This window comes from Equus przewalskii, chromosome 11 (genome assembly GCF_037783145.1).
Source record: "Equus przewalskii isolate Varuska chromosome 11, EquPr2, whole genome shotgun sequence".
Taxonomy (NCBI): domain Eukaryota; kingdom Metazoa; phylum Chordata; class Mammalia; order Perissodactyla; family Equidae; genus Equus; species Equus przewalskii.
Genome location: NC_091841.1, coordinates 14,967,186 through 14,982,628, shown reverse-complemented (window position 1 = coordinate 14,982,628; position 15,443 = coordinate 14,967,186). Strand labels below are relative to the sequence as shown.

Here is a 15,443-nt window from a genome sequence, read left to right as displayed (position 1 = left end):
ATAGCATTTACTTCTTAGACTTATTGTGAGGATTGAAAAAGATTGTACCTATAACGTGTTTAGAAGAACATTAGGCACATAGGAATGCTCAAATTGTAAGCTAATAAAAAGAATGATTAGACCTGTTGATTGTCAATGTATTTATGTAATGTAGTGAGGTCATATGCTTATTCATAGCAAACCCAGTATATAAACCCAAGGAATTTCACTTTATTTAAGCTTAAGATTTTTCAAAACTTTGCTTTTAACAATGGTAGAAAGCCCAAAGGTTATGCAAAATCTTAACTGAAATTAATGATAGTGGATTTATCATTTTGTAGCTGGGGACCCTAGGCCAAATGAATACTAGTTCCTAAAGTGAGTGAAGAGCTATTCTAGAGAATGAATTAGACTCTTTTTTTCCCTAGCTATTTTTCTTACACAGGGACTCTTTGTGGCTGTGGTAGCAGTGTTCATGTTTGAGGGCATGAGGAGATTTAGTGCATTTTATTCATGTATGTGAGTATAACTTTCTTACTCTTTATAAACGGGCTACATATGTAGGAGAGAGCAACAGGTTGAGTTTGTAGATTTTGTTTACTGCCTATAGTTTTATAGATTTAGAGAATTTGTCTTAATTTATTATCTCATTTTGTCATCTGCATATCAAAATATTCTGAAATGGTTCAAGGACAATAACTTTGGAGTTTATCTGGTTTTGCATTAAATAATTAGGTAATTGTGAAAAAGTGGAGTTTTTAACACTACATTTGTTCTGTTGCTTTGATGCGGCATCTTTTATCTATGAACTCAGGCTGTAGACTTAGAAACTTCTGGTTTCAAGTTCTGGTTTGCTAAACACTAGTTAAGTGTTCTACATACACTTATAGAAGCCTCAACTAATTTTTACCTCTCTAAGGTATTATTACTCCTGTATGTGCATCAAACTGAACTTAAACTGTGTTCATTTGCATAGCCTTTTACTTTTTTCAAAGTTCTTCATTTATTTTTAAATTTAAAACTCAAACTCTCTGCCTTATTTAGGGAAGCAATTATTTTTCTACATTTTAGATGAAAAAAGTATGAAAGGAAGTGAAGTTAGGAATTTACACTTAAAATTGATGGCTGATTCAAGAATAGAAACTAGAGATCTTCTACTACTCTTAAATTGAAAAGCTAGAAATATAGGTGGTAGTTTATACGTGGTAAACTGCAAATGTATGGGAAAGTTGAAATAAAAAGAGAAGATTACTGAGAAGGAAAATTAAGCATTATTTGTGGCCTTGAGTATGGAGAAAATTGGAGATTCAAATAAATATTTAGTTAAATTGATTAAAAAACCAGACCACATTTAATAAGCAGGAAAATTAATTTTCTGTCAAAAGAAGATAGAATGATTGGCTTTGCCTGACTTTTCTAACAACCTTAATTTCCTCAGAGGCTTATGTATAACCCAAAACTTTCGTGTCTAGTTTGGGGAGAGGAAAAACAACTTAAATGATTTCTTATCTCTATGCACATGATTAAAATAATGGTTTTATTTATGTCCATTCAAATAAATAAGTGATTACTTTAAGAGTTGACCAAATCAGTATTTTAAATATTATTTTTAAAATGGTTTTTTATTTATTTATAGGTAAGGAAATATTTTCATTATATAATTAGAGGCATAAAATCTTTACTTTTCCATGGTTTCCCTACAAGCTAATTCTAAATCTTAAAATTGTACCATAAAAATAAATCTCTTTGTTTGAAAGCTCCATTGCAAAGGAATTTTTTATTTGGAAAGTGACACAATGAACTTAGTCTGTAAAAGAGAGTGATGAAGACAGAATTTAAAAATTACTTGATGAGAAAATGTAGCTACAAGATTAGGGCAGAAGACACATCAAAAATTTCAAAGAAAATTTCAAGTGTAAATGATGCATTTTAAGGTCAAAATTTGTAGTAAAGACAACTGGACCATGTGGTTATCAGCTCTATATATCTTTTTTCATTATCATTGAAACTCAACCTAAATTAGCAGAAGCTACGATCAACCTCAGCTGAATTGCCTATATTTTCATATATCAAATCCTCTTTTAATATAATTGCTAAATGATGAAGAGATTCAAACTACTCTTATTCATTTCGTACATTTTCTAGACCCTTTTAATTAAAACTGTTTCTATTTAGAACTAGGGGATTTGGCTGGTAGATCTCAGTTATTTTCCTGCTCAAAATAATTTTATGACTAAAATTTCATTTTCTACATGGGAGCCATATTTACTAGACTTTATTATTGACAAATTTAGGTTACTGATTTGGCAACACTAACATTAAGAAAATAAAATCAGCAATTAATACCTCTATGGTTAATAAAGCAAAGACCACTTATTGATTTGAGTTTCACAACTATTTTGTGACCAAGTCCAAGAGGATTTCTTCATTTTTCAAATGAGATAACTTAAATTTAAAGAAATCAAGAGGTGGGTACCCAAATTCACACACTGGTATAATTAGTAATAGCACTGGGTCCCAAATGTTTGTCTTCATATAAACCTTTTTCCACAAGCTTCCTATAAAATTTTTCAGAATTATGCAGTGTCAAGATTCTTTATGGATTTGGACAAAAGACATAAATTAGGCAAATATAGAACAGAAATACATCCTGTAATTCAAATCACTGAGAATAAATTGATTTGCAAACCATAACATACTGAGTCAAGAGCAAAACTGTGAAGATAAGACTGCCTTCTGTTCCACTTTTTTAGTTTTAACTAATGCTTTATTCTGTGGTTCATTTAAGTACATGATGTTTATTGATGTGCCTATAGAAATCAACACACCTCTGTTATAAAATGTCAGGATTTTACTGTCACAAATCACTAAGAAAAAGATAAGCAAGCTATCAAAAATTGTTCAAACCAACTGCAAGGGCCTCTTACAGAGAGTTTTTAGCTTTCACTTTTTAAATATATACATATCATTATATAAATCTTTAATTTTATTTTCTATTTCATTCTAGAATTATTTTGAGGTAACATATATTCCACTAGTGACCACTGTTAAGCTTTACATTTGCTTCTATATCATTAAACAGAAAGTTTTATGACTCACAACTGCATCTTTAACAAATTTCAATTTGTAAGGATCCAGAGTAATATCCTTTCCAAGGACTTAGTTGTATGGTCCTTTAGAATTGAAAAATATTTAGCAACTATTAATAGTTTTTAGACTTTTTTTAATTGATTGATTGAATGCATTCATTTTTATTAATGTCAACATTGAACATAATGTCCTGAAGGACTGATTTATGGAAATCAGCATGAAACTAATCTGAAAAAAATTATTAAATATCAGATTTTTATTTTCTGAAACACTGGGATCATGTCCATTAAACACAGATTGATGATGTTAGTTATCATCAATTTTCCCCATGAACATTTTGGATATTGACTTACACATTATGTCTTTTCGGGGGACTGTTAGGCATTTTTACCCCACTGGACCATGGAAAATAGGAATAGTGTCATTGTGTTTATTCTCTGGGGACTACCTCGAAAGAAGAACACTGAGGTCCTCAGCTTTATATTATTTTATTTTGCTACTTTGCTATTGGATGGGAATTTACTCACAATGATTTATATCACATGCAGTCAGCTAACTGACCAACCCTTGTATTTCTTCCTTAATTAACTCTCACTCTCCAACCTTTGCTATACATCACAGTGAGCCCCAAACTAATGACTGATTTATTGGCAGAAAGGACAATCATTCCCTGTAATAACTGCATGATACAGCTCTTTATCCTTCACTTCCTTGGAGGCGTTGAGATCTTTATCCTCACAGGGATGGCCTATGACCACTACCTGGCGATCTGCAAGCCCTGCACTACAGGATAATCATAAGCAGACAGAGGTGTAATATGATCGTCATAGCTTGCTGTACGCGGGGACTTATATGCTCTGCCACTCAGTTTCTTCTCACCATCATCTTACTGTTCCTTGGGCCCAATGAAATAGATCACCACTTCTGTGATGTGTATCCTTTGCTGAAATTGGCTTGCATTAATACCTGCAAAATTGGCCTCTTGGTAATTGTTAATTCAGTTCTGATTGCTTTGATAACTTTTGTGATTTTGATGGTGTCTTACTTTTTGGTATTATACACCATCTGTGCTTACCCTGCAGAGAGCCACACCAAAGCTCTTTCCACTTACAGTTCCCACATCATGGTTGTGGTCCTGTGCTTTGTGCCTGTTCTCTTCTTTTACGTTAGACCAGTCACAACTTTCACTGAAGACAAAGTATTTGCTCTTTTCTACACTTTCATTGTTCCCAAGTTCAACCCTCTGATCTACGGGTTGAGAAACTTGGAGATGAAGAATGCCTTCAGGAAAATGTAGTATTGTTTTTGGAACAATTGTTTTTGAAAGAGAAGTAAGTTGTACGAAAATCATCTCAGAATTTCACCTTAGGGCTAAACCCTGAGCCCTAGAATTAATATGGAATAATATACAAAGAGTACACAGTGATTGCAAAAGCCAGCCACAGATCAGAGCTCAGAACCTTTAGAATTTTCTCAGACTTCTCCTGGTTGGGCAATTTTAGCTTATTTTTTCACATTCACTCATTTTTCCTCTATTCTCTTCACACCTGTCTCAAGGCCTCCTTAATCTGACATTTTATTTTGAATGTGCACTGAAGTATTTCCTCCCCTCCTCTCGATTTCCAGTCTCAACTGACAATAAATAATAGGAAACCATATGGTAGAGGAGAATTATAGTCAGATTTTACTCCCTGTATCTCAGAGGAGAGCATTTAAGGTTGACTTTTGAGCTGAGGATAATAGGTAAATGAGTGGAATATTTAACTGCTTTGGCTAACCAGCATTCATAAACGCTCTTCTATGTTGAATTTGAACAAGTATCTTTCATGTACATCTTTTTGAGAAACCACCAAACCCTATTCTACAGTGGCTGTACCAGTTTACATTCCCTCCAGCGCTGTCCAAGGATTCCAAATTTTAGACATTCTGGCCAATATTTATTTCCCATTATTATTATTATCATTATCATTATTGTTATTATTGCCATCCTAATGAGCGTGAAGTGATTTCTCATTGTGGTATGAACTGCATTTCCCTAATGAATAATGAGGGTGAGATTCATTTAATGTGCTTGCTGACTATTTGTATATCTTCTTTGGAGAAATGTCTACTCAAATCTTTTAAAAATTTTTTAATTGAGTTGTTTTTCTTTTTTTGGCTGAACTATAATAGTTCTTTATATATTCTGAATATTAATCACCTATCAGATACATGATTCGTAAATGTTTTCAACAATTCTGTAGATTGTCTTTTCACTTTCTTGTAATGTCATTTGACACACAAAGGCTTTTAATTTTCATGGATTTCAATTTACCTATTTTTTTCTTTTACTGTTCATACCTTTATTTTATTTAAGAATCCATTGCCAAATCCAAGATCATGAAGACTTAACCCTGTATTTTCTTCTAAGATTTTTACTGTTTTGGCTTTCGTATTTAGGCCATAGATCCATTTTGTGTTCATTATTTATGCAGTGTGATAAAAGGATACAACTTCATTCTTTTGTATGTGGAAATACAATTGTCCCAGCAACATTTGTCAAAGAGAATAGTATTTCCTTACTGAATTCACCCTCTACCCTTGTTAAAGATGAATAGGTCATAGATGTTTAGAATTATTTCCAGCCTCAACTTTCTGCTGTACTGGTCCATATATCTAACCTTATGTCATAGCACACTGTTTTGATGACTGTAGCTTTGTAGTAAGTTTTGAACTTAAGGAGTGTGAGTCCTCAAACTTTGATTTTTTTCAAGTTTGCTTTAGTTATTTGGGAGCCCTTGCAATTTCACATGCAATTGATGGTAAATTTGCCTATATACAGAAAAAAAAAGTTGGAATTTTGATAGAGATTGCTTTCTAACTGTCGATCAGTGGCTAGTATTGCCATTGTAACAATATTAAGCCTTCCAGTTCTTGAACAGTGGGTATCTTTCCATTTAAGTATTTCTTTTTTTTTTCAGCAATGTTTTATAGTTTTCAGTGTATAAGTCCTTCACCTCCTTCGTGAAATTTATCCCTGTAATTTTACTTTTTTAGATGCTACTGTAAATGTAATGGCTTTCTTACCTTTTTGGATTGTTTGCTGCTGGTGAAAAAAACATAATTGATTTTTTTCTTTCTTTTCTATATATATTTTATATATATATTTATGATACATATGTTTTTTCTTTTTTGGTAGGAAATTGGCTCCGAGCTAACATGTGTTGCCAATCTTCCTCTATTTGCTTGAGGAAGAGTGGCCCTGATCTAACCTCTGTGCCAATCTTTCTTGATTTTTTGTATGTGGGTCGCTGCCACAGCACGGCTTGACAAGTGGTATGAGTCCATGCCCAGGATCCAAATCCATGATCCTGGGCCCCCAAAGTGGAGCACACTGAGCTCCAGCACTATACCACCAGGCCCGCCCCACAACAGATTTTTGCATGTTGATCTTGTATTTTCCAACTTTGCTGAATGTGGTTATTAGTTCGAGAAACTTTCTTGTGGATATTTTGGGATTCTCTATGTATAGGAGCACGTCATCAGTGAGAAAAGAAGTTTTACATCTTGCTTTTTAATTCGGATGCTGTTTTTTTCTTCTTTTTTCTTCTTGTGTAATTATTCTAGTGAGAACCTCCAGCACAATGTTGAATGGCAGTTGTGAATATGGGCATCCTTGCCCTCTTCCTGATTTTAAGTAGAAAGCTTTCAGTCATTCACCATTGAGCATGATGTTAGCACTGGGCTTTTTGTAGATGAGCTTTATCTTATTGCATAACTTCCCTTCTGTATCTAGTTTTCTGCGTTATTTTTTAAATCATGAAATGGTGCTGGATTTTGTCAAAGTCCTTTTCTGTGACAATTTAGATGATGATGGGGTTTTTCTCTTTAGTTCTATTAATGTGATACATACATTGGTTTATTTGTTATATGTTGAACCACCCTTGAATTCCTAGGATATATCACACTTGGTGTATAATCATTTTAATATCCTGTTGAATTTGGTTGTTCACATTTTGTTGAAGATTTTTGCACTGAATACATAAGGAATATTGGTCTCTAATTTTCCTTTCTGGTGATTTATTTTTCTGACTTTGGTATCAGTAGAATGCTGGCCTATTAGGATGAGATAGAAAGTGTCCCTTCTCTTCCATTTTTCTGAAGAGTTTGAGAAAAGTTTGATAGAATTCACAAGTGAAAGTATTTGATTCTGGACTTTCTTTATTGAGAGGTTTTGTTGAATGATTCAATCTCTTTACTTGCTATAAGTGTCTATTCAGATTTTCTATGCCTTCTTGAGTCAGTTGAGGCAATTGGTGTGTTTATATAGGAATTTGCCCATTTCATTCAGTTATACAATTTGTTGTTGTACTATTGTTAATTGTACTCTCTTATAATCCTTTTTATTGCTGTAGTGTGTTGAGTGTATCTTTCATTTCTTGTTTTAGTTATTTGTGTCTACACTTTGTCAGACTACCTAAGGTTTGCCAATTTTGTTGATCTTTACGAAAACTAACTTTTGGTTTTATTCTCTGTTGTTTTTCTGTTCTTTAATTTTTCTCCTCAACCTTTATTTTTTTCCTTCTGGTAGATTTGAGTTTAGTTTGCTTTAATTTTTTTAGTTCCTCAAGATGTAAACATAGATTATTATCTTAAAGATCTTTCTTATTGCTTAATGTAAACTTTTACAAAGCTATACATTTCCCTCTGAGCATTGCCTTTACTGCATCCCATAAGTTTTGGTGTATTGTGTTGTTTTCATTTGTCTCTGGAATTTTCTGATTTCTCTTTTTGGCCCTTTGATTGTTTAAGAATGTACTGTTTAATTTCCACCTGTTTGTGAATTTTCTAGTTTTCCTTCTGTTATTGATTTCTAGCTTTATTCAACTGCAGTTGTATAAGATACTTTGTATTGTTTCAATCTTTTTAAGTTTATTGAGATTTGTTTTGTGGCTTAACCTATGGTCTTTCCTATATAACATCCCTTGTGCACTGGGTAAGAATGTGTATTTTGCTTTTGTTGGGTGAGATGTTTTATATATGTCTGTTAGGTCTAGTTATTTTAAGTGTTGTTTAAGACCTCTGTTTCATTATTAATCTTCTGTCTAGATGTTCTATCCATTAGTGAAGGTGGGATATTGAATTCTCCAGATATTTTTATAGAACTTATATGTCTCTCTTCAATTCTGTCAATTTTCCTTCATATAGTTTGGGGCTGTGAAAAACAAGGCAACAGTCCCAAAATGGAGTCACTTTTGCTAAATCCCATATCACCAAACCAAGACTTAACTGAATTATAGTTTTGGCTCTCCCAGAAATGGAATCTTAAACCAGTCAATCAGGATTGTCTCGTCAGCACTAGTTTGGTAATCTGCATGATAGACCACTGCTATCCCCTAAATGATAGTAACCTTGGAACAACCAATCTGCTTTTATGCCTAGTACAACTTCCTTGTTCTCGCTTCCCTCTGCTGATATAAGTCTGCAGGCTTTATTTAGCTCCTTGGAAGTGCTTTCTGTCTGCTAGATTGGATGCTGCCCTATTTATGAATCATTAAATAAAGCCAGTACAATCTTTAAAATTTGCGTCTTTAATTTTTTAACAGGGTTTTGTTGTTTGGTATATATAATTATTATAGCCTTTTGACCAACTGACCCTTTTATCAATGTATAATGCCTTCTTTGTCTCTTGTAGCAGTTTTTGACTTAAAGTCTGTTTTGTCTGATATTGGTACAGCCATGCGTGATCTCTTTTCCTTACCATGTGCACAGTATAACTTTTTCCATCATTTCACTTTTGACCTATTTGTTTCTGGGTATCTAAAGTGAAGTCTTGGTAGACATCATATAGTTGTCTTCCAGTCATTGCAGATTGGCTAAGTGCTGAGACACTCTTTCAACATTCAGCCAGGCTTGTACTGAACTTAGGGATCTCCCCAAGATGAAAGCCTAGGATCTTCACAAGTTCTTTCTGAGTATGCATCTTACCCTGAACATGACTGTATCTTCCCACTTCTCTCACATACAGTAATGCTTTTGAATGTCCTAATTTCCCAAATAAACTCTACCCTGCTGTTTGTTCTAACCTCCTAGGCATCAGTGCATCATTATTCATCTTGTAGCGTTTTCAAGCAATGCACATTGTTCTTCCCACCCAAGGTTTCTGTTCTAGATGAAACAAAGACATGCACTTTGCCTCAGTCTTTCATGTAGCCTCCAGACAAATTAGAATAGACATACACAATAATTTGCAAATATGATTGAGGGTGTCTGTTCCCTCCAGAAGTAGAGTTCAGAATCTCACAATGGGAATGCCATTTCACTCTACCATTTCAAGACTGCAACCACACCAGGGAAGGAGCAACCAAGGGCAAGTATAAATGCCACAAAACTTTCCTACCATTTTTCAATTATGTCTTTCTTGTTTTAGCATTACTTTTGTTGCTTTAAACCTTTAACTGTTTTCCAATTTTCTGACAAAGTTGATTCTGATAGTATCTGCACTTTATTTCAATGTTTCTGTTGGGGGGATGTAGCTCTGGATACAGGCTGTGCTATTTTAATATGTCAGGCTGTGCACAAGAAGAAATAAAAAACTTGATATGAGACATTTATTTATTCCATTTTCATGAATAAAAATGGCAATTAGCTTCTCTCTATACTTTACCCTACAAGAGGAATGGAGAGTTGGATTTTGTTAAGTGCTAAGGCTTGAGCTTAAAATAAATTCCATACATGTGTTTAGTTTTCCAAAAAATAGAAAAAGAATGAAATCTGCATATCTCATTCTAAGCATCAAATTGTAAATAAGATGATAAAAACCAAAAAGTTGAAATTTCTTATGAACAAGAAGAGTAAAAATCTTAAATGAAAATTTTATCAATTGAATTCAGTAAGCTTCTAAACATAGTATATTTAAGAATAAATATGTGAGACAGCATCACAAAATTTCTTGTTTTATTTCATATGTGTGTTACATTGGTCTAGCTCAATAAACAAAGTCCTGGCAAATATAAAGACAGAAGGATAAATGTGAGGTATATGACTTGAAAATAAAGACAAAATTATTTATAATATTTGTTTATTATATTTTTTAATATCTGTAGGGTGTCCTTGTTAAAACTTGGCATTGATAGTGCTCTCTTTGTTTTTTTTTTTAATCTCTTGATACATTAAGCTAGGCATTTACCAATTGTATTGCTCTATCCAAATAACCAAATTTGATTTCATTATTATTTCGTTAATTTTTCTTCAATTTTTTTATTGCATCTTATCAACTCTTTTTTGGTATAACTCATTTTCTTCTATTTATGTTTCATTTTTTTGAAATTTTTATTCAAGGCATATTTTTAATATTGGGAAATTATTATTTAAGGGTATTTAGTTCAATTAAAAATGTTATGGTGTAGTTTCCTTCTGCTTATTTTTGTGTTATATTATTTGGGGGATATTTTCATTGGTTACAATGTTTTGACTCTTATTTTATGTCCCCCAAGCCCCATATAGGAGGATAGTATGGTTACAGACTTTTTGTTAACTTTGTGAACTAAGTTGACGGTTTTGTGAGGCTTGTAAGATTTCCAGTTTAAGATTGCTATATTCCTGCTTCTTCAGACTTCTTCCCTGTACACACATAGAATTATGATACTTTGAGAGGTTCAGCGTACTTCTTTCTCACTTCTGATAAATATTTCTCTACTTATAGGCAACTTCTATTTTACAGGGCTGTCTTTTTCACAGTGATGCAAAGTGTGGATTATTTATTTGCTTTTCCCTCATCTGAATGGCTTTTGGGAGGATGGGTAGGAACATTAAATTTTAGATGTTGTTATTATCTTAGGCATTTTTCTAGGCCTTTGGAGTGGAATGTTTTATTTGCTCTCATTTTTATGGTATCAATATGCAATACCATAAAATTTCTTCTAATAATTGCCTTAAATATATCTCATATACTAATTTTGCAGTTGTGGACTATATTACTCTCTGGTATTTTCTAATGGCATGCTTTTAGATTTTCATGTGGAATGTCATTGTTTGATAAACTTTTTAAAATTTATACTTGCATTTACTAGTGTTCAAGGAATACGCTTTACATTTTCATCATTTTTGTTGGATTTATTGTGGTTTTACTCATGAGTTAAAGTATCGTCAATTTTTATGACAGCTCAATTGCAATCGAAAGAAATCGTATTTGCCATTACCGGATAAAAGTCCTGTGATATATATGTGATTGTGTTGTTTGGGATTATAGCCTTTGTTACTGAATGTTGTTTTTCTTTTGTCTTCAATTGAGAGTTGTTTATTCCTCCTCTAATCTCCTATAGTTACTGGTTTATGAAAATTGTTGCTTTGTCTTTGTATATACAACTTCACTGTGGAATCTAGTGTTTGTAATATAGTGGTTGTTTTAAATACATTTAAAGTTTTATGGTCTGCATGCTCCTTTGTCACATATCATGATTTTGACGTCTTATTTGTTTTTATTTGCCCTTGTCTAATATCTTTATTGAATTTTTAATATACATATTTTTAGTTTTAGTATGCATACAGAAAAGTGCATAAATATCACTACAAGTTTTTTACAAACAAGCACAGCTCTGTGACCAGCTAGAGATCAGCAAGCGGGGCATTAACAGAGCTCAGAAGCACTTTTGGTCCCTTTATTTATCCTCCTTCTCTCTCTCAAACGAAACTACTATTTAGGTTTGAACCCCAATATTTTACCTGTTTATAATTTTATATAAACAAAACTATACAGAATACACTTTTTTTGTATCCACTTCTTTTGATCAGCATTATACTTATAACATTTATTCATCATATTTCTTTCTTTTCTTTTTTTAAGGAAGATAGCCCTGAGCTAAGTACTGCCAGTCCTCCTCTTTTTGCTGAGGAAGCCTGGCCGTGAGCTAACATCCGTGCTCATCTTCCTCTCTACTTTTTTACATGCAGGACGCCTACCACATGGCGTGCCAAGTGGTGCCATGTCTGCACCTGGCATCCAAACCGGCAAACCCTGGGCCGCCGAAGCGGAACGTGCGAACTTAACCACTGCACCACCAGGCCAGCCCCTATTCATCATGTTTACAAATTTCTTTATTCTCTTTGCTGTATAGCATTCATTGTATGAATATAGCCCAAATTTTATACGTAAAGATGTTGATGACTTTCTAAGTTTTTTGTTTTTATTTTTTACTTTCAGGTATTATGAATAGTAGTATTACAAAGAATCTCGCTATATTATTTGGTCAACATAAATAAATATTTCTGTGGGTTTTAGACCTGAGTAAATTTCTGGGTAGTAAGTCATGCATGTGTTCATCTACTTAAGATACTAAAAATATACACAAAGCAAAGTGCCTCTAAAGAAAGCTCATGCAGTTATAATAATAGAAGACTTAGTAGGTTTTAAGTGAAATAAAATTACTAAAGATAAAGAGGATTATTTTATCATAATTTAGAGGTCTACCTACTTAGAAGATATTAAAATTCATGTGTCCAGGTGCTCAAGACAGATCTTCCAAATTGGTAGAGAAGAAATGCAGAGCTATAATAAGAAATAGATGCATCCTTTATCATGGTTGGAAACTTTACATACTTTTTCAGTTGATGACTAAACAAGCAATGAAATGTCTAAGGATATAGAAGTTCTAAGTGACATACACGTTTGACGTAGTTAACTTTTATAGATTATGATTCCCAACAAAAACAATATACGCATGTGTTTCAGTGCACATGGTAATTGACCGCAAGTTGGTCATGTGCTGGATTATAAATCAAGCAACAACAAATTTCAAATTATTCAGAATATTTTCTGTGACAACCGTAAAATTAATTTAGAAATCACTAACTTATTCTTTAAGTTACCTTTACTGAATCACTTTTATTAGGAGTATTTCATATGTGCAAATCACAATGATGGATTCAACTTTGTTATTAAATCTATTAATATAATCAACGTGCTGTATTTTAGTTCTGTAATATTTTATGTCATATATATGATATTTTACATCATATACGTGCATACATACGTGTATGGAGATATGATACTCATGTGTGTATATAAATAAATAAAAGATTGTTCGTCATTTAATTTGTTTTATTTGCCCGTTCCTTATAGGAAGATTTGCATTTTCGTAAGGATTTTTATGTTCATACCAATATCTGTATATATTATTAATCCCCTTTTTATTTGTGTATTTACTTATTATAAATGAATTGAACTGTTAATGCTCTTTATTCCCAAAACTGTGTGATTGTGTAAGTGACCAAGAGCCAACACAGTAATCCTACTTCAAAATTAATAAATTGGAAAGCAAGATAAAAATAACGGGTGAGTTGATTCTGGAATGTGGTCAGGTAATTTACCATCTTTGAACATGTATTTCCTATCCCTTAATGGAAGAGAGTGTGCAGTCAACGATCTTCAAGGTATATTCAGACTATGAACTTCTTGTTTTTTATTTCTTCTCTTGGTTTTCTCTTAAAGCAACTAATATACTGAGATTTTAGTGTCTTGACTTAAATTATGATATCATCCTGCCATCTAGTGGATATTTCTGTTTGTATCAGTTGTAATGGACAGACAAATTCATACCCTCTCCTACTATTTGCAGAGAGATTTTGTACGACTGGACCTTATGAAAAAATTCTACCCATTACTATGTAATTTGGTTGAGAATGAGACCACAAGATACTAAAATTGAATTGACAATGTTGGGAATCAAGAGAAGGTCTTCCATTATGTCAAACTGCATAATTCTTTCTTTTTTAAATGCTTCTTTTGTAATAAAAAATAAAATAATACTGGACTGAGATTTAAGACATCCATTATCGAGTTCACCCTAACTCTTTGATCTTTTCTGAAATATATGCCGGACTGGAGACCCGGCTTAGATCAGAAAGATGGATAAAATTGCCTGTAATCACATTAATTGAAACTTACCGTAGACACAGAGTGCTAGCCATGGGCATACACTTTACACTTTCCATTCTCAAAGGTATCTATATCTTTGTCTATAACTATATCTATGTCTCTCTCTTAATATCTCTATACTTATATCAAATATCTCTATCTCTATATATAACTATCTATATATCATACTAGATTTTTGTGGCTATTCTGAATTGAATTTCTTCTTTCTTATAGTATGCATTACTTATCTGCTTACAACGGTCCACTTATAGGCAAGAATTAATAAATCTTGTATTGAAGCAAATCCTTATTGGTTAGGAAAGTTAGAGTGTGCTATTTAATTACTATTAGATACTTCTATTGCATGGGCAATTAAACCAACTTGTTAGATATGTGTGAGTTCCAGCATTTGAGAAGCATAAAAAATGATTTGAAAACAATAGAAGTATTTTGAGAACACCAAATATGAAGTGATCTTAGTGAGAGCTCCGTACCAATATAAGGATTAGTCACAGAACATGCCAAAAGTAGAGACACATTGTGGGGTTTTATTGTTTTTTTGACATTCTTCCCAAAGAGCCACCCCCTTCCTTTTACTCACATTAATGTGCATATCTTTATAGTCCCTTCTTATATGCTATTTGTCAATTCAGCAACCCAGGGAGACTGAGAGTTTTTTATACTATTCTGTTTTTGGACATTACGGAAAGAAAATCCTTTTTTGGTTCTGAAATTGGTGTTCTTGTGGTTTTTGAATTAATGGAATTAATTCTCTTGAAGACACAGGAAACAAGGACAGCCTTTCATTCACATTTTAGTCTCGAAATATTTGAAGACATTAGTCAGGATCTCTTTTTGTTTTTCTTCTATGTTCCAGACATCTTCAGACCCTTGGTTGGTTTATTAAATGCTCTAATTCCAATATATACACTCCACTGTTAATCACTTGACATCACAGGGTACCTATAAAATTATTAATAGTTATTGGGAACTATTAGCTTAGCGGCAATGACAAGCTGTCAAGAACATAATGCTCCCTTCCAAACTAAAATGAAAATGGAGCTTACCTCCGTCTACATAATGTATTAATGCATCCAAATTGAATGTCATGATTATAATATTAGAACTGAATCAACTTCGTTCACAACGCCTATACCTTTTTACAACCACAACCTCTTCTGTTATTCCATCTTTTTCCTATTGGCATGAACCTTGATTACCAGGTTCAACAACCTCACAGATCCCCATTGCATTTTGTACACAATTTGGCTGCTCTGATCCTCAAATCTTCTCTCTTACTGCTACCTGCATAAACTCTACTTCTAACTGATAGGAACATGAGATCCAAATTCCTGCCTTGGCTCAGACTGTCTTCTCTGCTTGAAGATTCTTTTGTTTTTCTTTCCTGTCCCTGCAATCCTATGTTAACATTATAGTTCAGCCCAAAATTCAAAATCTTTTTATGATTTTACCAATCAGA

General features: G+C 33.0%; 1 protein-coding gene and 1 pseudogene across 1 annotated transcript in view; both read left to right on the top strand.

The window, feature by feature from the left end:
* The first annotated feature begins 2,905 nt into the window (after positions 1–2,905).
* Positions 2,906–4,845, top strand: LOC139074578 (olfactory receptor 4P4-like; annotated as a pseudogene).
* A 10,126-nt stretch (positions 4,846–14,971) lies between these two features.
* The window catches only part of LOC103542882 (olfactory receptor 5D14-like), a 3,285-nt gene continuing 2,813 nt past the window's right edge, over positions 14,972–15,443 (top strand). Inside the window, 1 exon segment of the mRNA XM_070566092.1 lies at positions 14,972–15,045. Coding sequence (XP_070422193.1) covers positions 14,972–15,045 — 74 coding nt within the window.